General features: G+C 35.7%; 1 protein-coding gene across 3 annotated transcripts in view; it reads left to right on the top strand.

Moving 5' to 3' along the window:
* The window catches only part of TINAG (tubulointerstitial nephritis antigen), a 180114-nt gene that overhangs the window by 96721 nt on the left and 60513 nt on the right, over positions 1 to 22880 (top strand). Inside the window, exon 11 of one of the 3 annotated variants that reach the window (XR_008298554.1) lies at positions 2462 to 2585. The exons of 1 other annotated variant lie outside the window; for it this stretch is intronic. Coding sequence is in view for 1 of the 2 variants with exons in the window: in XM_053222670.1 (XP_053078645.1) it covers positions 2462 to 2485 (24 nt within the window). In the remaining variant the exon portion in view is untranslated. Of the gene's footprint in view, positions 1 to 2461; positions 10752 to 22880 lie in introns of those variants that run through there. One more of the 3 variants, XM_053222670.1, reaches the window with a different exon arrangement.

Genomic DNA, 22880 nt, shown 5'->3' with positions numbered 1-22880 from the left:
CCTAGGAATTAGTCTCCAGAAAGCAATCAGGAAAGAGAAAAATACTCAATCAACTAATTTTGAAATAGAAATGATTGTGTACAAAGAATTGATTAATATTACATTATTTGCCCATATATTGGATGGACAATTGAGTAAAAATTAAACAGTATCACAAAAGTACTAAAAATGTGCTTTATGTATATATGTGTACATATGTGTGTGTGTGTGTGTGTGTGTGTGTGTGTGTGTGTGTGCCTGTGTGTGTTTGCATGTATAGTGTATATTGTTTTCATTGTTGATTGGAACTTTCTTGAAAGGGAAACTTTTATATCCTCAACTGTTTTTAATATAATGTTTATTCTAAACAGATATTTCATATATGTTTGCTGACGAATGGCCAACATTTTAAAGCACTGAATGTTAAAGAATTGATGCAAAATTCTGATGCGCATTCCAGTATATGGCCAAGTTTAGTACCAGCAATGTCTGTAGAATGAGATGATTTTTTTTAATCAAAACCCCAGAACAACAAGAAACCAATAAAAAGTGGGCTTTAATAGCAGCACATGGTTGAATTTAGTAGAGTCTCATATGATGCAAATACACAGAAGGTTTTTGCTAAAATTTAGAGGGCTTTCCTTGGCCACATACACAAATATTCTCTATTGAATGAAAGTCTATGTGTTCTTTGTAATCTATGCAGGAAAAACAGTCTAATGATAAAAATAGTCAAAACTGACCATTCGTGCTATTTTTGCTGTAACAAATGCTAAGTTAACTACAAAAATTTGATTTAAAAAAGGAAAAGAAAATAAAAAAGCAAACTTCTGAAACTCCATGCTTCTTAGTTTGTATAAACCCTAGGTAAAATAGCAGAGCAGCATGAGTTCTGCCTTTTGACTTTGTAATGCTCTGTATGAAACCTAATTTAGACTTGGGAAAAATTATATCATCACCCGAGCTGGCTTTGTACTCAAAGCATTAATGAGAAATGGAGGACTTTTCAGTAAAGTGTAAAGAAAAGATCCTTAGAAATGGGGGCAAAATAAAAGATGAAAAGTCTTTGATTTTGGCTCTGTAGGGGGATTGAGAGCTCATGCAAAGAAGGCATTGCTTATTGTGTTAATTACCTAGCAGTATGATCAAAATTCTTCTCCTGCACCTTCCCTGCACCACTCTCTTATGCCCTTCTACTTTTATTTTTGGAAAGGAATTTAAACTTCTGAATAGATTCTATGATGGGAGTCATTCAAGAATTACTAAAATGGAGAGGGCAAATATGTAAAAAATGACAGATTCTCCCCTCCTTTTGGGTATTTTCCAAGTGAGAGCCCTAGAAGTGTGTTTGTGAGTGAGTGAAATATTATGTTGCCCCTATATTATTATAATTTGAACTCTGTTGATGAACTATTTCAAAACCCAACTGAGAATGTTGATCAGAGAAAAAGCTGTGCTGAAATTAAATATCATCTTTAATGGTAATTCAAAATAATTACGTGTATCTATTTCTTAAGAAACCAATCAGGGATGCACTGATCCTGTGGACTATCTAATATATTCCAGCATATGACACATGAAGTGGCAAACCTACTTGAAAAACTTTGGTACAAAATATTATTATATAGAAAGATGCCTGAACATTTTTTTCCTGCATAGTCAAACAGGGCCTCAGTGCCATACATTTTTCCAGAGCTTTACTTAAATTAACTTGTGTCATTAAATGATCTTACCAAATTAAATTTCCTTTTATTTTTTGGAAACTGAGGGAATATGAATTTTTGTTTATTTTCAAAAACTAGAATGTCAGCTCAAATTAGAACAACCTAGACAAGACACTTAATTATTTACATCACTGGGAAAAGTAGAGATGGAACCAGGTATTGGGTCAACTGGATCCAGAGCCTAAGTGGTGACCTCATCATTCTCTTTCTATCTTGTGTCTTCTTTGCTCTCTTTTCCTCCACCTCTATAAGCTTTGGCCTCAGTACATGCCAAAAAAGTGAACAGACTTTATCCATGTATCAGAGGAATTGATCATTAGTAGTTTTAGGCTCACAGCATCTTAGTGGTCCCAGGGGAGTGGTTCTCAAAAATGTTTCCCTGGAACTAGTAGCATCAGCAACACCTGGAAACTTATTAGAACTGCAAATGTCAGAGTCACATCCTAGACCTACTGACTCAGAAACCCTGGACCTTCACTCCCCATCCTCAATCTGTGTCTTAATATACCCTCCAGGTGATCCTGAAGTTTACTGACGTTTGGAGAGAACCGTTGCCCTAGAAGAAAGAGACAGTCTCCCCCAGCATACAACAATCTCAGGGAGAGGCTCACATTGACTTGGCTTTAGTTATGTCTCAAACCTTTGGATGGATAAGTAGAGTCATGGAACTGAAAAAAAAATGTAATAAACTTGGCCTGAAGTATATGTTCACACCCCTGACGACGGCAATGAGATTCTGTCTTTGGTAACCCCTTCAGAAATATATGAAGCATGAAAGATGATATCCTCAAAGACAAGGATGAATGCCGTTACCCAGGAAAAGAGGGAGGATGCAGGGTCGACAGAAACAAAGAAGAATGGACCTTCTTTTCCAACCCAAAGGTGATCGCAGTTCAGTATTTGTCTTATACATTCCTTGAAAGGAACACAGAACATGTGCTCATGCCATCAATTCCATCTTACCAACATTCTTGGGAAGCAAAAGTCACGCATATCAGCTTTAGCTTTTACTGCCCTAGAAAAATATAACAAAATTTAAATGATTTGTTCAATGTTATTCATGTAATAATGGAATGAAACTAGCATCCAAAAGTACAAACGAGCAACTCAGGAAACATACTCTGCCAGTTAGACAAGGCAGACCTCCTAGGAAAACAAGATTTTGCTGGTATGATCCCATGGTTGATAGTATCTGGATAGTAATATTCTCCCCTTTACCTCATTATTTAACTTTATTTATTTTTAAAAATATTTATTTTGAGAGAGAGACACACACACAAATGGGGGATAGGCAGAGAGAGAGACAGGGAGAGGGGGAGAGAGAGAGAGACAGAGAGAGACTACTAAGAGAAACTATGCTGAGCATGGAGCCCACTGGCAGGGCTGGATCTCATGAACCATGAGATCATGACCTGAGCTGAAATCAAGAGTCAGATGCTTAACCTACTGAGGCACTCAGGCATCCCTGATTATTCAACTTTATGTGTTCAAACCAACATGTAGGAGAGAGAGAAAATAGATCACAGATTAGATTAATTAGCAAGGCAAAATAACGTCTCTTCATTGATGAAGAATATCTTCCAAAACAAACTACTTGGAAATAGCAGTTTGTTAAAGTAAAAAAAAAAAAAAAAAAAAAGCTTACTCTCTCTCTTTCTCTCAAAATAAATAAATAAGCATTAAAAAACACAGAGGGGTACATGGGTGGCTTAGTTGGTTAAGCGTCCAACTCTCGATTTCAGTTCCGGTTGTGATCTTATGGTTTGTGAGTTTGAGCCCCATGTCAGGCTCTACGCTGACAGCGTGGAACCTGCTTGGGATTCTTTCTCGCCTTCTCTCTCTGCCCCTCCCTCTCTCTATCCCTCTCAAAATAAAGAAATATTCATTAAAAAACTCTGGGGCGTCTGGGTGGCTCAGTCGGTTAAGCGGCCGACTTCGGCTCAGGTCATGATCTCGCGGTCCGTGAGTTCTAGCCCCACATCGGGCTCTGGGCTGACGGCTCAGAGCCTGGAGCCTGCTTCAGATTCTGTGTCTCCCTCTCTCTGACCCTCCCCTGTTCATGCTCTGTCTCTCCCTGTCTCAAAAATAAATAAACATTAAAAAAAATTAAAAAAATAAAAAACTTTTACCCCCCCAAAAATGTGCAAGCTTGGAAGTCTATAGTTAAGGGAAGCAAATAAAGTTTAGCACTGCACCTTAAGCCTAACAAAAGTGCAACTGTGAAAGCTGAGAAAGCAATATGCCTCATTAACCACATCCCTGTCAAACAGATTTGTTTCGACTAATTCCAGAGATACTTTGACGCTTTGAAGAACGTTAAGTTTAGAAGTCTCCTTTGATTACTCTCGGAAATAACTACAACTAAAACATATGAACACCTTTTACAATTTTAAAATAAAACTTGCTTCAGAATTCCTTGCCAAGGGAAGATATGACAGCCAATGGGCTATGGGTAATCTACATGCAAAAACTTAGTAGATGGTTAGTACTTAATTTTTTCTTCCTATTCTATATACATCTACAAATGAGAGCAGTATTTTTGCACAGTTTTAAAGGACCATTTGTCAAAAGTCTTTTAAAAATTTTCCTCACATTTTGATAGCCTTATTGAATGCTGCCTTCTCAAGGTAGGATGCACAAACTTGTATTCCTCAGCTTCCCTTCCCATTAGTTTGAGACAGATGATATAGTTTCCTCCAATGAGACAAAATCTCCCTGACCTTTGGTTTGTAATTGGGCTCGGTGAACAAACAGACTTGATGTGGAAAATGTCCTTTGCTGGCTTAGGTAGTAGAATCAGATGGTTGTTTCTGGGGGTCGACAGAGCGACGAGTTCCTAATCAAGCCTGTTAAGCATGGTGTTTCTGGGGCTGGAAGTGGGTAATACGCAGCATCTTAAATTAAAAATTTCAATTATAGCAGAATCAAAAAGTTGCTGCACCATCATTAGAGTCTGAAGCAATCTGCTCAGGTCAAATCTGTAGTAGATGTTTCTGATGTTCCTAATGATTCTTTGTGATGGTTCGGTATAGCTCTATAGATGCCTTACTGCTTAAACTAGCTAAGGTGGATTCTGTTATCAGAAACTAAGAGCCCTGGAACAACACAAAGAAATAAGGCATTCTTAAAGATGGTTGCATGTTGAACTATGTTGTAATCTGACCATTAGTTTTTTACTTCTTTTAATACTCTGTAAATGCATACATTTTAATTAATTATATTGGTTTTACAAGCTGGACGTTTACAGGATGCCAAGGTGATTTGTATGTCTTCAACTGTACTGTACTACAAGAAACTTCCCCCTATTCTACCAAGGAGATATATATTGTATATTAATTTTGCCTCTTCTATGAGACTGGTCTAATATGCCATTCTTCAATGTTTATCATAGGTATGGATCAAAAATAATTATTCCAGAAGGAACAAAAGGACCCAGAATGATAGTGCTGTAAATATAATGCCTTTAAGAGTTAAGAGGAAATGAGATTTCATAAAATACTAGTTTAGGGATGATAAATTATATTCTCCTCCCTGCTACGTGCTTTTGGGCAAGTCACGTAACCTTCCTGGGAGTTAGTGTCCCCTTTTTTTATAAAGTAAGGAAAATAACATATTTTTTCCTATCATATTGGGACTCTGTGTTGAGAACTCAGTTTTAGAGTATATGGTGTCAAAAAGTAATACAAATTACCTTTGGTTTGAGCATTGCATCGTGCATAAAACAAAAGGCTATTTCTCAAAGAAGAAATAAACAGGAAAAGGAATTGCTATAATAGGAAACTGCAGGCAGATACTCTACATTGTGTTTTGAAATGTAAATAATTTATATTAAGGCAAGAGAACATGACCTGTTTCAAATAGAAAAAAAAAAAAAGAAACTATTTGCTTGAATATAAGAACTGATTGGAGCAAAAGTAATTAGACAATGTTAAAAAAAAAAAAGGGACTCCTGAGTGGCTCGGTTTGTTGTGTCCAACTCTTGGTTTCGGCTCAGGTCACGATCTCACAGTTTCGAGAGTTCAAGCCCCGCATTGGGCTCTACGCTGATTGCGCAGAGCCTGCTTGGGATTCTCTCTCTTCCCTCTCTCTGCCGCTCCTCTGCTCACCCTGTCCCCATCTCTCTCAAAATAAATAAACCTAAACAATATTTAAAACAAACAAACCTGCTTTAAATACTGCTATCTGATTTCAGATCTGAGGTCTGGACTAGAAAGTCAAAACTGCAATCAATAATCTTTTATGTGTTGATTTTTCTGTCGCAAAGATAAAAAAAAATATCAGGATTATACTTCGCTCCAGGTAATTTCTGTTTAAGGAAGCAGGCTCCAGGCTGTGAGCTGTCAGCACAGAGCCTGACGCGGGGCTCAAACCCACAAGCCGTGAGATCATGACCTGAACCAAAGTTGGACGCTAAATCAATTGAGCCACCCAGGAACCCCAAAATATTTCTACCTGTTGACCAACCATGACACTGTGATGTATTTCTTCATGAATATGTTCTGTATTATCAAATAAAAATCTATTGGCTCCTGAGATAACCTATGTTAATGTATAGGCTACATAGTTTTAGCTATTCCCACTTGCTCTCTCTTGTTTGTATGAAATATGAACACTTGTTGGAAGAGCATGTAAAGGGATGTGTGAACTCATCTTATGACTCACACTCTTTCTCATCTGTCCATGTGCCATGCCATGTGCCATGATGGGAGGTCAGTTTCTTCTATTTAATTGTTAGGATTTTTTCCCATATTCTTTATAGTCCCTTCCTTAAATCCTGTTCTGGAACTCTCTATTCTTGAATTTTTCCCCTTTCACCAAGTCCTTATGGGATGGTGGGACATGTATCAGGCTAGAAAAGAATCAAACCTAATGTTGTTTTTACACAAAAAAGAAGAACAGAAGTCTCCCCAGATACACTGTTCATAGGAAGCAGCTGACTGCTTGTAGGAGTTTTCATCTGCTTTCCAAATATAGCTTCTTTCCCATCTTTCATCTAACTCTGATAGAGATTTCCTGGAGATTTGACACACTTAAGATTGTACTTATTTAGGAATATATGCTTTTTATATATTTGTGATATGAAAGGAATTATATGTATTGGCAATTACCAATTTCTTTTTCTGCGTTTAAAAATTGCCTTTCTAGCTTTATGAAATCAGAAACAGTTTAATAAATACTATTAACATTCTTCATTTTATGTAATGGGGCAGACACCATGCATTAGAGAACACAACTAAATGGACATTGATTATCCATAAATGTGAGGAGAGAGAACAGCATGGGATCCTGTTTGCCCTTTGATGAAGTCGTATTTCTCACAGGATTTAGGATTTATATGGAGCTAAGAGGTCCACACAGTTGTGGATAAAGACTTCAATACAAAGGGACAAAGTGGAGGCAGTTAGCACCCTGCAGACCAGCGAAACCTCCATCAGGCCCACAAATACTAATCACCATGGCTTTTGGCAACCGTAAATGCAGAAAGGGAAAAGATGACTGAGTCCCAGTGAAAATTTACACAGCAATCTTGAAATCCAGTGATAGTTTTTGGACAGCACATTATCACAGTACAGCCCACTCACTGAATTAAATCTTTTTTTTTTTTTTCATATCATTGTCTTAAGAGAGTTCTCACATTTTTCTGATATAATTTTAAGACAGTTAAATGAATCATTGAAATAATTTGCCTATCCATGTTCCCAATGGTTGGCAATAAAAGCTACAATGAACTGTACAACTGGCTCCTGTTCACAATTTAGAGTAAAATATATATAAGTGTGCCATGGACTGAATTACACTTGGACTAATCTGACATTTTTTTTTTGCCAGTAAAATAAGAGAATATTTTGATTTTTTCTTTTGATCTCATTGAACTACAGATGTCTCATATAGTTTAGTTTGTACTTCTTGAACACAGCTGAAAATAATTGGAATGAGGGACAATTACAAAATTTCATTTGACTTTACAGATAATCAGAAAAATTAGTAAGTTCTGTCAGTGGAAGCCAAAAAAAATTCTCAGATGGATGCATAGAACGTTCTTTATCATCAACTGGTCAGGTTATTGCTGTTCTTTGCAAATAATAGTAGTCATGACAATTATACGTGACTTACTGTATTTGCTGATCATATAGGAAACACTACATTAAGTGAATTGATGCTTTATACTGATTATTTCTCTCTTAATTTTCATGGCACCTCTTCTTTAATGATAGCCATTTTACTGGTAAGAAAAGTGGGGTTAAGTAACTTATCAAAGTTGCATGGCTTACACGTGACAGGTCAAGATTTGCACTGGATTTGCTTTATTCTCATTTTCATATACTTAATCACTTTGTTATACTAATCAGAAAGTAAGGAACTCTATTTAGATCCTTCATGTTATGAGGGTTCAGTATAATTTTATATGTCCATTATTTCTCCTAATGGCTCTCTATAAACATTTAACATTTAAATATGTTAAGAAGTAATCTCACTGAGTGGCTCATACAGACCATATGGACAGCATACAAATTGGATATTGTCCACCCCACAAACTACTGCTCACACAGACCACTAATCAAGTATTAAGTGTACGCTGAGTATATGCACTATTGCAAAATCCTCTCCTTATTCATCCACTTACCCATGCATTCATATTCCCCCTCAAGAAATACTCTATGCAAAGCACCTTGTTATTCCGTGAGGTGCTTGCATGTTGCAAAGTCCCTCACTCTTTCTTCAAGGAGCTAGGATTGTCGTGGGAAAAATGGACATTCCCTCAAATAACTGGCATACAAGTGCAATGGAGGAATACGTTATTTAAAACCAAAACTTACCCTACCTCTCGCGGCCATCTAAGATGGGAGCAGGGGCAAAATTTTCATCAGTGAGAAAATGAATCTCCCTATTGCTCTCTTTCCTGTGCAGAGACTGGTGGAGGAAGGGGGCCAGCAATGCCCCTGACAGTTCTTCTTGGCTATTAAAGGAAGAGACATTAATGGGTTTTTGGATCTACAAAAGTAAACCCTACTACCCCGATGAGGCGGCTAAGAGCTAAATTACTGAGCCCGGTAACAGGAAAGTGAGTGAGTTTCCCAGCAGAGCCAGAGGATCTCTGGTAATAGAGGGCTGCAAGAAGAGGACTGAGGGGAGGGGGTTGAACAACCTGCAGGTCTGGAACAGTCAAGTCTGCCTACAAAATGCTGCTGGTATATCGTTTAAACTTCTTTTTTTGAGGAGGGTAAAGCAAAGAGAGGGATCATGGAAAAGTGACAAAGTTTTCCATGTGGGTCAGGACTGAAAAGAGGGAAAGAGATTGAGATGCACGCATGGAGCTCCAAGTTCACCAAAACAGAGACTGGGCAGAAGTTCCTGTGAGAGAATGTGCCCTAGGTAAATACACAGAAGTTTTCACAAGAACCTTCTTAGACCACGCATTGAATGTGGAATGACAAACATACCAGCTTTACATTTTAAAGGATAAGGTAACCTCTTAGTACATACAAAAGTCATAGATGGCAAGTGCCAAAGGAGAGAGAGAAAGAAGGTTCTATATTTTAGGGAAGCATAAAAGAAAGCAATGTTCTTTCGACCGTAGTTGGCAGAGTAGGTCTACCTCAGACCATGTAATGAGATTCAAGAAATCCTGGTAGACCCCTTGTCTATGTCCAGGAGCTGACTTTGAGGGCCGAGGCATTTTTATTTACTTATTTTTATTTACCGAATCAGGAGAGTGAAGGCTATATAATAATCCTCATTATTATTTTCTTCTAGTTGGGAAAGAGAGGGAGAAGTGGAATGGGGGAATATTGAATCTTGAGGTAGGACGCCCAGATCCATAAACTGGATGTTCAGAAAAGGGATGTAGAGCCAGGCAGGCCTGGACAAGATTGAGTGCTTCATGCTGCTGCTGAGGGGGAGAGTTGCCGTCAGAGTCAGGAGGTACCAAAGGAATGGAGGAGAAGTTTCAGACCTAAACTAGCTTACGTTCCCTTGAATACCTAGAAATGGTTCCTCATAATTTTTTTTTATTTTCATTTGATGTTAAAATTGGAATATGAATATTTATTTTCACTATGAAAATGGCCGTAACTTTTGATTCTTTGTAACCAAGATAAATATTTGCTTTGTGGAGTTCAAAAACAGAATGCGTCTTGATTCATATTCATTTATCCTTTATAAAATTGATGCTTTCTTTGAAATACTTCTAATCTGAGCGCACTTAGGAAATTGGAACTTTCACAGGCTGTGACTTTTTATGTCTGTCAGAAATGCAATACTGGTGGAAAGACAGTGATTTGATGTATCTGATTGTTCAGACACTCAGCATCATTAGTGAGCCAGATAATATTTTAGTAAAACTTTGTAATTAAAATTATAATTTTATTTTTCAGGTACAGATTTAATTGCCTGCTCATAAAAATGTTGGGTCAGGATATTAGTTTAAATTAGTAAAGCCTGCCAAAATGTTATGTTTCAATGTGAACCATACATTTAATAACTCATTACATAATTTTATATTACATGTTATCAAGTATATTTGTTACCTCAGAAAGAAACGTCCAGGCATTATTATGCTACATTCTTCCAAAATGCCTTACGCTGTCCACCTTTCTCAGGCTATCTTCTTCTTTTTTTTTTTTTTTAACTGCCATTTGAATTCTCTTTGATTGTTGCCTAGTGAAAGCTGCTTATCTTGCAAGATCCTATGTAAATGGCATTTCTTCCAGAAAAACTTCCCTGCTCACCATTGATCATGAACCATCCCCTGTTGTACATCCCTTCTAATCATACCCCGTCTCCCGTTATGGTAATTGACAGATATTGTCAAATCTCTTATTTTTCTGTAAACTCTTTTGGGGACAGGATAAATGTCCTCTCCATCTCAGCGTCTTTTATAGTGCTTTCTATACAACTGTCATCAAAAACATTTATTACAAAAATGAATACATTTTTATCGTTTTGATAATTAGTGAACCATTAAATCAAGTTATTGAATAAACCTTTATAGCTTTCAAATTACTAATTTGAATGCAACAACAGTGGTCAAGGTTTCACATGTCTGGAATAGGTTGTATTTCCAAAAAAAGGAAGTAGAATATACGAATCTTCAGGTAGAAGATTCTTCAAGTAGAAGATATGAATAATATATTCTGCATGCCCCTGGATATAGCAGAGTTATTTGTATTTTATTCCCCTTCTTATCGAGAGAATTCTTTGCCATCATGTATGCTCCTAGTGTATGTTGATTTCTTTACAAAAACAGCAAAAGGAGACATCTGTACCTTCACTGTTCATGGCAGTTAGAAAGTACATACCTACTACTACTCATAAGTCAAACTGAAAAGTGGGCTCCTAGCCTTAAAAATCAGAAGTGCAGCAGTAAAGCAGGCATCAATTCAGATCAGCCTTTTTCTAAATATAAGAACAGTGACCAGAAATTACTCCTTCACCGAATAATTAGGCGCTTGCCATCTCTGTAACTATGCCCTGGTTTCTGAAGAAGTATCAGTTACAATGAGGCTTTTCCTCTGTTGATAACTTCACTTCATGTTCACTGTGTAAAATGTAAATTATAAGCCCTCTACAACCATGCCCAGATTATTTTCTTGGAAAAGAAAAACTTGAGAAATCCTTACATCAAATCAGGAGACAGTGGACATACAATGCCGAATAAAAATTTTAACTTTAAAAAGACTGAGTTCTGCCATACTTTTTGCTCCTTCTTAGTTACGTGACCCTAGACAAGCAAGCTACTGAATATCTCTGGATTTCTATTTACTTTTCTGAAAATAGAAGAAACTAACCATTCTGGCGCATTCACAGTTCTGAGGATCAACTAATATAATTGACATGGGAAGTGTTATGAAGTGTATCTCCCTTACAAATGTAAGGTTTTCTTCTTCCATTTCCTCATTTTCCATGTGTGTGCGCCATGGGATAGGACACATGTTGGCATATTCAAGACACAGGATAAATCTGAAAGTTCAGAACTTCATTTTTTGACTGAAACTGTGATTATTTATTAAAATTTCAGAATCAACGGTGATTAAAAAAAAAAAAAACTACCCACTTCAAATGTCATGGAATTGCCTGAAGGGATTATTGAATGGAATAGATGAGCTAATTGCTCTTCAAATTTTTCTCCAACTCTAATTTCTATTATGCTTGCCAAGTATTGTTAAAAATTTACAGAAATGGGCAAAGTTTTTGCATTTAAGACTTCATGATTTTTTAATTCCTTTATTTTATTTATTTATTTTTTAGTTTTTATTTAAACTCCAATTAACATACACTGTAATATTAGCTTCAGTTGTACAATACAGTGATTCAACATTTCATAACCACCCCCACCCCCTGCTCCTGGGCTCATCATAAGTGCTCTCCTTAATCCCCATCACATATTTCACTCATCCCCTCCACCTGCCCTCCAGCAACCCTCAGTTTGTTCTCTACTTTTACGAGTTTGCTTCTTGGTTTGCCTCCCTCTCTCGCTCGCTCTCTTTTTTCCCTTTGCTCATTTGTCTTATTTCTTAAACTCCATATGTGAATGAAATCATATCATATTTGTCTTTCTCTGACTGATGTATTTCACTTAGCATAATACTCTTTAGCTCCATTCATGTCATTGCAAATGGCAAGATTTTTCTCTTTTATGGTGGAGATATATGTACATATCACAACTTCTTTATTCATTCATCAGTCAGTGCACACTTGGATTGGTTCCATAATGTGGCTATTGTAGGTAATGTTGCTAAAAACATCGGGGTGCACGTATCCCTCTGAATTAGTATTTTGTGTATTCTTTACGTAAATACCAAGTGGCAAAATTGCTGGATTGTAGTGTAGTTCTATTTTTAGCTTTTTGAGGAAACTCCATACTGTTTTCCAGAGTGTTGGGAGAAGTTTGCATTCCCACCAAACATGCAAGAGAGTTCCCCTTTCTCCACATCCTTGCCAACACCTTTGTTTCTTGTGTTTTTGATTTTAGCCATTCTGACAGGTGCCAAGTGATATATCATTGCAATTTTGATTTATATTTCCTTGGTGATCTGTGATGGTGAGCATTTTTTCATGTACACTGGACATCTGGATATCTTCTTTGCAAAAGTGTGTATTCATGTCTTCTGACAATTTTTAATTGGATTATTCATTTTGGAGAGTTGAGTTTTATAAGTTTGCTATATGTTTTGGATACTATCCCTTTATCAGATAATCATTTGCAAATATCTTCTCCCATTCTGTATGTTGCCTTTTAACTTTTTTTATTGTTTCCTTCACTGTGCAGAAGCTTTTTAGTTTGATGATTTCTCAAAAGTTTATTTTTGCTTTTGTTTCCCTTGCCCCAAAACTAGTAACCAAAATAAAGAATGCTAGATGTGCGTGGGTGGCTCAGTTGGTTAGGAGTCCAACTGTTGGTTTTGTCTCAGGTCACAATTTCATGGTTAGTGGTTTGTGAGGTTGAGCCCTGCGTTGGGCTTTGCACTGACAGTGCAGAGCCTGCTTGGGATTCTCTCCCTCTTTCTCTGTCCCTCTTCCACTCATGCACACTCCTGCTCTCCCTTTCCCTAAAAATAAGTAAATAAACATTAAAAGAAAAGAATTCTAGTATTTTTAATGGAAATTATACATATATTTATTGTAAGACATCCAGTTTTTAGAGAACCCTGGGTACTTCTATACCCAATTGCAACAATTATTTTGCAAAATGTATCATGTATCAGATATTTGTAGAGGTACTAATATTACAGGCCATTAGATCTGGAATCTGATAAGGACTAGAAATCATTGCTTTTGGTAGAAAACATTGGCAACTTTTAGAGGCAGAAGGGTTTAGTTATTAAAAGCAGGGGTTCCTGAGTTCTAGCCCCACATCTGTCACTTACTAGCTATATGATCCTAGACAAGTTACTCTAAGCCATACTTTCCATAGCAGTAAAATGGTACAAGAACAATAAGGGGGAGTAATAACATGTATTGATTTGTGATTATTTTCTCTTATAATGTCTTCATCTGATTTTGGTATTAGGGTAATGCTAGCCTCATAAAATACATTGGAAAGCACTGCCTCTTTTTTTATTTTATGAAAGAAATTTTGAACTGTTAAAGCTTTCTTAGATTTGTGATAGAAATAATAGTGAGACCATCCAGACTTGTAGTTTTCTTTTTTTCTTTTTGAGGGGAATTTCAATTACAGTCCAATTTCTCCAATAATATAGGGATATTCATATGTTCTATTTCTTTCAGTGTCAGCTTGGAAATTTGTGTCTTTCAAAGGCTTTGTCCATTTCATTCAGGTCATCAGTTTTATTGGTATAATGTGGTTCACAGTATTTCCTTATTATTCTTGTAATATTTTTGGCCTTTCTGGCCAAGTAGCTTCACTCAATCTTGATAGTGGTATCATTTATATCTTGCTAGTATGTTTTCTTTTTTCATGATAAATCTATTCAGAGGCTTATAAATTTTACTAATCTTTAAGAAACAAATTCCTGTTTCATTAATTTTCTCTATTGTTATTTTCTAGGTAGTTTGTTTTCAGTCTTTATTTCCTTCCTTCTATGTATTTTGGATGTACTTTAAATTTCTTTTCTAGCTCTTTAGGGTGAAAACGTAATCTATGATTTTAGAACTTTTTCTTTTTTAATATAAGCATTCAGGGTTATATATTTTCTTTTAAAAAGTTTTATATACATCCCACCACTTGCCTTTTCTGGAGTTTTCATTTTCATTTCATTTGAAATAACTTATTTCCTTTGTTTTTTTTCATCTTTGATTCATGGCTTATTTAGAAGTATTACTCAATTTCCAAATATTTTCTGCTTTCCAGGTGGTCTTTTGTAATTGATTTTAAACTTAATCTCACCCAACCCCTAGCTAATTTTCAGATTTGTGAACTAAACAGATACAAGTTATTTTGAGCCACTGAGCTGTGGTATAGGCTTTCTGCAGTATCCAGCTACCTCAATCAATTAATCGCCAACCCTTTGCTTATTTATTTCTATTAAATTTTTATGAAAATAAATTAAATATTTCCCCTTCTAAGTTTTATCTTTCCACTATCCACTTGAGCTCTAGATCTCATTTTCTTCAACCTTCTCTGGAACCTCATTCTAGATGTTGTCACAACTTCTTTGGCATCTCTAATCTCACCCTAATAGTGAATCACTATCTGCATTTTGACATGCTCAAGTATGTTTCATCCTGAAACCGTAACCCTGCTTGATTCCATGTCCTCTTTCACTTAATTCTCTTGATTCTCACCTTTCCTTCATATTGAATTGTATTGAATTGCATGAAAGACTTATCTATACTCATGGTTTCCACTATTCAGTCTTCAGACTACGAGGCAGTCTGGATTCCCCTCTGACAAGTTCATTAGGCAAACATTTAACCTCATGCAAATAGTCTTGGAATGAAGAAGAAACAAATACATGAAAAAACTTACGTTGCCTAAAAAGCTCAAATATGGAAAAACAAAAACTACCATCAAAAAATTATCTATGACCTCCCATGCTTACATCAATAGATTATATAATACAAGCTTTTCAAATATTTATAAAATTTAAATTTTTAAGAGAAAATTTAGTTAAAAGAATGTGGCTTAACTTTTAACAGATAAAGAGTCAAAATTCCAGAGGAGTAAATGACTGTGTTATAATACCGTAGAAAAAATGGAATATACAAGAATCTGGGGAAGATGTTTTCTTATCCTTTGAAGCTATGCGTGTTCATAACAAACACTCATGAGACACATAATAACATTTGATAACTAAACATATTTATAACATATAAAGCAGTTACATAGGTGATAAGGCAGATCAATCCATTGTAAAATTCATTTAAATAGAATGCATTTTGATAGTATTTAAATAGAGAGCACTTCAGATGTTTGAATAAAAACACTTGCCTTTTCACTCTTTCCATCCTCTTCAACAAAGTATAGATGTACAAAAAGAAATAAACTCCTAATGGCAAAGAGAATAAGTATCATCAGTAAATGAAAGATTTGAAAAAAATTACTAGAAGATTAAAATTAAGTAGGAAGATATAGACCAATGAAACAGGTAGAGCAAGCAGAGCTAAGACTATATTATAAAGGACTGTGAAGGAGTAGAAGCCAAGTACATTAGAGAATGTAAAACAGAAAGTTCAAATAATTTATAATAATCAGATAATTTAGATAAATATCAGAAAATAATCAGAGACAAAAAATATGTTTAAAATATTTAAAGACATAAAGGTAAATGTTGAATATATGATGTAGGATAGAGGTTATCAATATTGTCCTGACAGTTTTGAAAAATACCCCCAAATTAAGTATATAATTATGTCATAATGAAGAAGAGTAGATAAGTTAAAAAACAACTTAGACACAATTGAAGAAAGTATTAACAAATTGGATGAAAGATCTGAAGAAAATACTAAGAAAAAGAGATGGGATATTAAAAAGAGGTTAAATCAAATTAATAATAGAATGAAACATTTCAACAATTATTTAATCTCAATTCCAGAAGAAGCGTATGTAGAAAAATATAATATGCAGAGTGATAATGGCTCAAAAAATTCCAGAACTGATTGAAGATTCAGATTCAGGCACTCTATGAAATTTTAAACATGATACACACAAGGGCATTCAAACGTAGATGCATCAAAGTGAGCATGCAGAATATCATATACAAACAGAAGATCTTAAAGGCTGCCATAGAGAAAAGACAAATTACCTACAAAGGAGAAGCAGTTAGACAGATGACTTTAAATAAATAATAGAAATAATAACTAAATAATATACTTTAAATAATAGAAACTAAAAACAAACAAACAAACAAAAACTGTGGGATAATAACTTCAAAACAATGAGAGAAAACCCATACAACCTAGAAATGCTAGAGTATTATAAAATGAAATAATATGTTTAAAATGGGAGTAAAACAAAGATTTTCAGACAAAAATGAGTTAGTTACCCACATACTCTTACTAAAGGAAATGCCTCAGAAGAAATAAAATGGATTTAATAAGGAAAGCCTTTAATGCAAGAAAGGATGGTGAACAAAACTCGTATCTATGTGAATAAATACAAACACTGACTATATAAATTAGTAACTGTATCTAATTTGAAGTTAAATTTAAATAAGATAAACCTAAAATACTAGTTATTAGAATATAAGGGAGAAAGGGTGATGAGTTAAAGCTTCTAATTGTTTTGACTGTAGGTAAACATGCTGACTGTTTCTAAATTTTGTTGACTTAAATATATATGTTAAACATACCAAATTAATGCTAACATATGGAAATATATTTTATAACTGACAAACCTGTAGAAGGGGGAAAAAAGAAAATTCATTTTAGAAAAAGGTAAATAGGAATGGAAAATGCCAAAGGAAAAACAGAAGAATAGAAAGTTCAATATAAGATAACAAAATCAAACACACCAGTTTTCTTATTAAACAACCTCAATTTTTCAATTGAAAAATCGAATTTGGGGTGCCTGGGTGGCTCAATCTGTTAGGCATTAGTCTCTTGGTCTTGGCTCTGGGCACAACCTCACGATTCATGAGATCAAGCTCTTACTTGGACTCTGTGCTGGCAGTAGAGCCTGCTTGGGATTCTCTCTCTCCCTTTCTCTCTGCCCCTCCCTTGCCCACACTCTCTCCCTCTCAAAAATAAATAAGTCAAAACTTAAAAAAAAAGAAAAATCAAATTTGACAGGCTGTTATAGAGAGAGTTTATTGAATGCCTACAATGTGCAAGAAAATATGGAAGTAAAGCAAGCATGGCTAGCATGCACAGAGACATAAGACTTAATCCCTAACTAGGCATAAAAAAAATTCTATTCATAATTAACCATCTTTTTATATGAGTAGGGTCCATTCTGTATCTTCTGGCATTTCAGCCAGAGCAGGTTCTAAAGAATGATAATGGAGCCACTTCTGGGAGCTCATGGACCACAGTAAATCACACTTTGCCTCCTTTGTACTAAAATACATTGCAGTAAAACAGAGTAAAATAAACTTCAAGAGGTTTCTTTGAAGCAGAAAGAAAACCTCTATAGGGCAGTCTGAATGATGAATATGGTGGTTGCCTCAACCACACTTCTGGGAGCTCCCTAGTTCTTTACCTTCAGGTCTCCTCCACCTTCCCTGACACCCAACTTGAGCACAGATGTTAAATAAAGGAAAATTATTTCTCCTTTAGGAGAAAGGAGGCCAGAAAATGTGACCATATTAACATTTACACAGAACTTCATAAAACAAGTTGTCTTAAATTTCTTGAATAAACTATCTTGTATCTAAAATGAAAGTCCAATGAGTCAGAGCTCCATGGAATTTTGGCTCCTGTCGAAAGCACAGAGAGTATGACAAACCATCTTAGAAATTTTTGCTTTCATATGATGCAATAGCTATTGGACTCTTGCTGGAATCGCCATTGCACATGTAATAGGGCGATGCTCTAATCCAGCATGACAAATCCTATTTTCCTATGTGCAGGTGATTTGGACAGAAAATATGGGTCATCCCAAGCAAAAATAGAGATAGGTGATTTTTAATAAGACTTCTGCTTTTTATCTACCTTCCATCATTTTAATGTGCACAGAGTGTATCTTTCTGTAATAACTTACTCACTAGAGCTTTCAATCACATCCAGTGGATGTTCATCGATACAATGAAGTCTGCTTTAAAAAACAAATCCTGAATTTTCACTATTATATAACACAAATGTGTCTTTTACATCACCTTCATTTCCTTTGAGTTTTGCCACCCTCGTTTGTGCTTTGTTTCTTTCTAAACTTTTTTAAATACCAAAATGTTTTTGGTTTACATTGAATGATAGCTGAATACTTAAACTGGAAAATTTAATCAGGTCTTAGCTAAGTGTACTTCCTGAGAGAGACCTTCCCTGACACTTCTGTTCATAGTAAGCTCATACTCTTGCTCCAGCCCCTCATTATACTGACAGGCATTTTTATTTCCTTTGTAGACTTCATCATATTCTGAATTTTTTTTCAATATATGAAATTTATTGTCAAATTGGTTTCCATACAACACCCAGTGCTCATCCCAACAGGTGCCCTCCTCAATACCCATCACCCACCCTCCTCTCCCTCCCATCCCCCATCAACCCTCAGTTTGTTCTGAATTTTTTAAATCTATTTTTATTAGACTTTTCCTCCCACAGTGTGTAAATTTCTTGAGATCAAGAACATTGTCTTTCTTGTTGATTCAGTACCCTCAGAACCACAGGCAATGCCTGATACATATTTGGTTTTCAACAAATATTTATGTTTCCATAAATATGTTTCAATATTCCATAATGAAAAAAATATATATATTTGTCCCATCAATACACTGCAAAAGAATTAGTTGTCATTGCATATAAATATGGTACTTTATTTTTTTAATTTTTTAAAGTTTATTTATTTTGAGAGATTGAGACAGTGTGAGTGGGGGAGGGATGGAGAGGGAGAGAGAGAATCCCAAGCAGGCTCCACATCACTAGCACTGAGCTCGATATGGGGCTTGAACTCCCAAAATCATGAGATCATGACATGAGCCAAAACCAAGAGTTGGATGCCTAACTGAATGAGCCACACAGGTGTCCCCTAAATATGCTATTTTAAATTATACTGGTTGCAAAACATTTTTCTAAAATTAAGATGAAGCCTCCTAAAATCCTAATGTTACATGTTTCAATTAGACCAGCTGGTCTGAGTCTTCTTGGAATTCATAGAAATACAGGTTACCTGTAAGGATGTCAGTATTTGATCTTTGAACCTAAAATAATGTATATGTATTTTGAGACAGGGAGACAGAGAGCATGAGTAGGGTAGGGGAAGAAAGAGAGGGAGAGAAAGAATCCCAACCAGGCTCCACAATGTCAGCACGGAGTCTGACATAGGGGTGGAACCCACAAACTGTGAGATCACAACATGAGCTGAAATCAAGAGTCAGACGCTTAATCAACTAAGCCACCCAGGAACCCCAAGTATTTGACTTCTAGTGGTCTAGTTTAGTAGTCTCTCAGTTACAGTCTGGAATAAGTCTTTATGTGAAATGTAATGATATAGCTTTGACTGCCATGCTATCTAGCTAGTGTTTGGAATTTAGAAAATTCTCAACCACTGTCCATTTGTGTTCTCACAAATAGATAGAAAAACTAAAGAAACAGCTATCATAAAGCCCATAAAGTTTATTTTGCAGATAAAATATGAAGTAATTTGAGGGTCTTGCCTAAAATGTTTTGAACTGGAATCCAACATTATATAAAGTTGTTGATTTATTTGATGGGAGTGAAGGGTGGATTGAAACAAGAAGGCACGTGTACAAGAGTGGAATACAGACAGATGCAGCAATGTCTCATCATATTGAGAAAAATATATATCAATGAAAAATTAAGAGTTACAATGTATTCAAAAATAGTCTAGCACAAAAATTGGAGGGTTTTTGTTGTTGTTGTTTTAACTTTCATCAGTAGCCTATCCATAGTAATCACTGTTTAGGATCTGGAGTAGGAGTTGAATGAGGTGTCTCTAAATTTTAGAGTTTTGGATCTCGTTATCCTAATGATGTCCAGCTATAACATAAGAAGAGAGCCAATTCTGTTTCCAGATTAATTCAAGGAAATAATCTTTCCCAAAGAATTTTACACATGATTCCCTTTCTATATAGATTTGTTTGTGTCATTTATAATTTTCATCAATAATCATATCCTAAAATTTGAGTAGACTTGGGCGCCTGGGTGGCTCAGTCGGTTGAGTGTCCGACTTCAGCTCAGGTCATGATCTTGCGGTCCATGAGTTCGAGCCCCATGTTGGGCTGTGTGCTCACAGCTCAGAGCCTGGAGCCTGTTTTGGATTCTGTGTCTCCCTGTCTCTCTGACCCCCCCTTCCCCCCGTTCATGCTCTGTCACTCTCTGTCTCAAAAATAAATAAATGCTAACAAAAAAAATTAAATTTGAGCAGACTCACTGGGACAAAAAGCCATAGGGAAGCTTCTAATATTGTTATTTCAGAGTCCTACCTTCTTTTTGACATTTCAGGACTACATCAGGACTTTTTGACATTTCAGGACCACATCAAGGAAGTCTTGTGGATTATTGAGGTCTTTCAATATTCCAAGCTTTTCCTACTTTATATTTTAATTGTATGTGTGTCCTCCCAAAGCCCAGCAGCCATTTGTCAAAAATGCTAGGGAGAGGTGAAATTCCTTCTCCAGAGAGCAGTAAACATTACAAATAAGAAGAAATGTAGAAAGTGGTGGAAACAAACAAGGGCATTATGCAAATGATGGATTACCCTTGTCCATTCAGCTTTCTGCAGATTCCTGGTTAAGACACAGAAATGGGAGAAACCTTTTTGGGAGGAGAGTGTGATATCTTCTGTCCATCAACATAAAGAATTTCAAATTGTTTTAAGCATACGAACTACATATAGTAATATTATGCTGCTATAATGTTAATAGCTTTCACAATTAAGACTCACATCACTGAAAAAAAAGACTAATTTCTTTTAGCTAGCTTCTATTTAATATTTGTAATATTAACAGCACTATTTATAATATAAACCTTTTAGCTTCATAAGAGGAAGCCCTGAGCTTTTAATATATACCAATGGCAGTTTATAATATTATTTATTTTCTGTTAGAGAGCTGTATGATGTTATGTAAGTTATTAATTAAAAAGAAATATGATCTATCATGCAAAATTGCTGGGAGGGTTAGATATAACATATATATATAGCTCATGGCATAGTGACATATACCACATTGATGTAGTAATCACCTCTATCATCACCCTTACCAATTCATCTGCTTTTATGAATATATGACAACTTAAGTGTTTTTCAGTTAGTCATTCAACACTTTGCTTATTTATTAGCAGTGAACCCATTATGTCTCTTAAAGCTCCCATTATTAAAAATAATCCAGGAGCATATTCCACCAAAAGGGGGTTAGTACTATTTTCAGACACAAGGCAGACAGAAGAATAATTGATCCATTGTTGCCATCAGTTCCTTTCTGTCAAACAGCTTGGAAGCTGATGGATGGCCTACTATGTGGGATGATGCTTCTTGATAGCAGCGGGGATATTCCTGCTGGTCCAACCCCTGCCAGCACCGCAGTGATGTTCCACAATGAGTATCCACAAAACACAGCCATTATGCCTGGGATGCTAATGAAATCTCTCCTACTTTGTACTTTTGTTTTTACAGTGTCAGACTTGCTGCTATTCAAGTACATTGTTGGAGTTCTCCTCTGACAGCCGACTTGGCCAGGAGCCGAAGGCAGGACCATTGTCCATTGCAGTGTCCCTAGCACCTAGATAGATCTGTGCTTGGTCCTTCAGATGGATGAATGAATGAAGGCATGAATTAATGAATGAATGAATTCACTCAGCTCTCACTGATATTGAATCTTAATGGCACATGACTGAAGGTCTTGAGTTTTTCTCTTCCAAAATGACTTAGGCAAATCGGTCCATCTCATCCCCCACAATGAGCTCTGCACACTATAAGAGGCCTGCTCATTTCAGCTGTGAAAGTTTTGCACTACATCCTCTTTAGTGTTATTAAAAACAGGGAAATTTTTATTTACCTGGAAATTCCACAGTAGACTAATATACCATATTTAATGAAGCTAGCTAGCTGCTGCACTAAAATATTGTTTCAAGAAAGAGAATGTCAAGAGATTTCTTAGAGCTTTCAAAACACCACAACCCCAAGCAGCTACACATACACTCAAAAGTTATGACCATTTGTGGCTAAATTACATGCAAGTAAAATGAATAAGCAATAGGAAATATGCAAACAGGACCCTTGTTTTAATACCATATTGTAGGAAATTCCATTTGTGACCAGGCTTTGAGAGGTGCCTAAAATGGGGGAGATTGTTGACAAAAGAGTGTATCAAGGTAGCTTTATAAGTTCAAATTAAAAAAAAAAAGATTTCTGATCATTAGTCTTACTCAAACTGTCACTTCTCTCTATAAAATATTCAACCAGAAACCTGAGGATTGCTTACAATGGATGCTGGAAAAGGGGTTTCTACACTGGATTAGAATCCATCACCAATAATATGCCTCCCAATGTAAAGAATCTACCTACAACTGGTATTGTGGTTTTAGTGTAGTTAGTATTCGTTTTCTTGTGTAAATTGCTATTACACACTTCAAATCAATTTCTGCTTAAAATTAAAAACAAAT

This window comes from Acinonyx jubatus, chromosome B2 (assembly GCF_027475565.1).
Source record: "Acinonyx jubatus isolate Ajub_Pintada_27869175 chromosome B2, VMU_Ajub_asm_v1.0, whole genome shotgun sequence".
Lineage (NCBI taxonomy): Eukaryota > Metazoa > Chordata > Mammalia > Carnivora > Felidae > Acinonyx > Acinonyx jubatus.
Note: the sequence above shows the minus strand (reverse complement) of the source record. Positions and strands in the feature narration are given on the sequence as shown.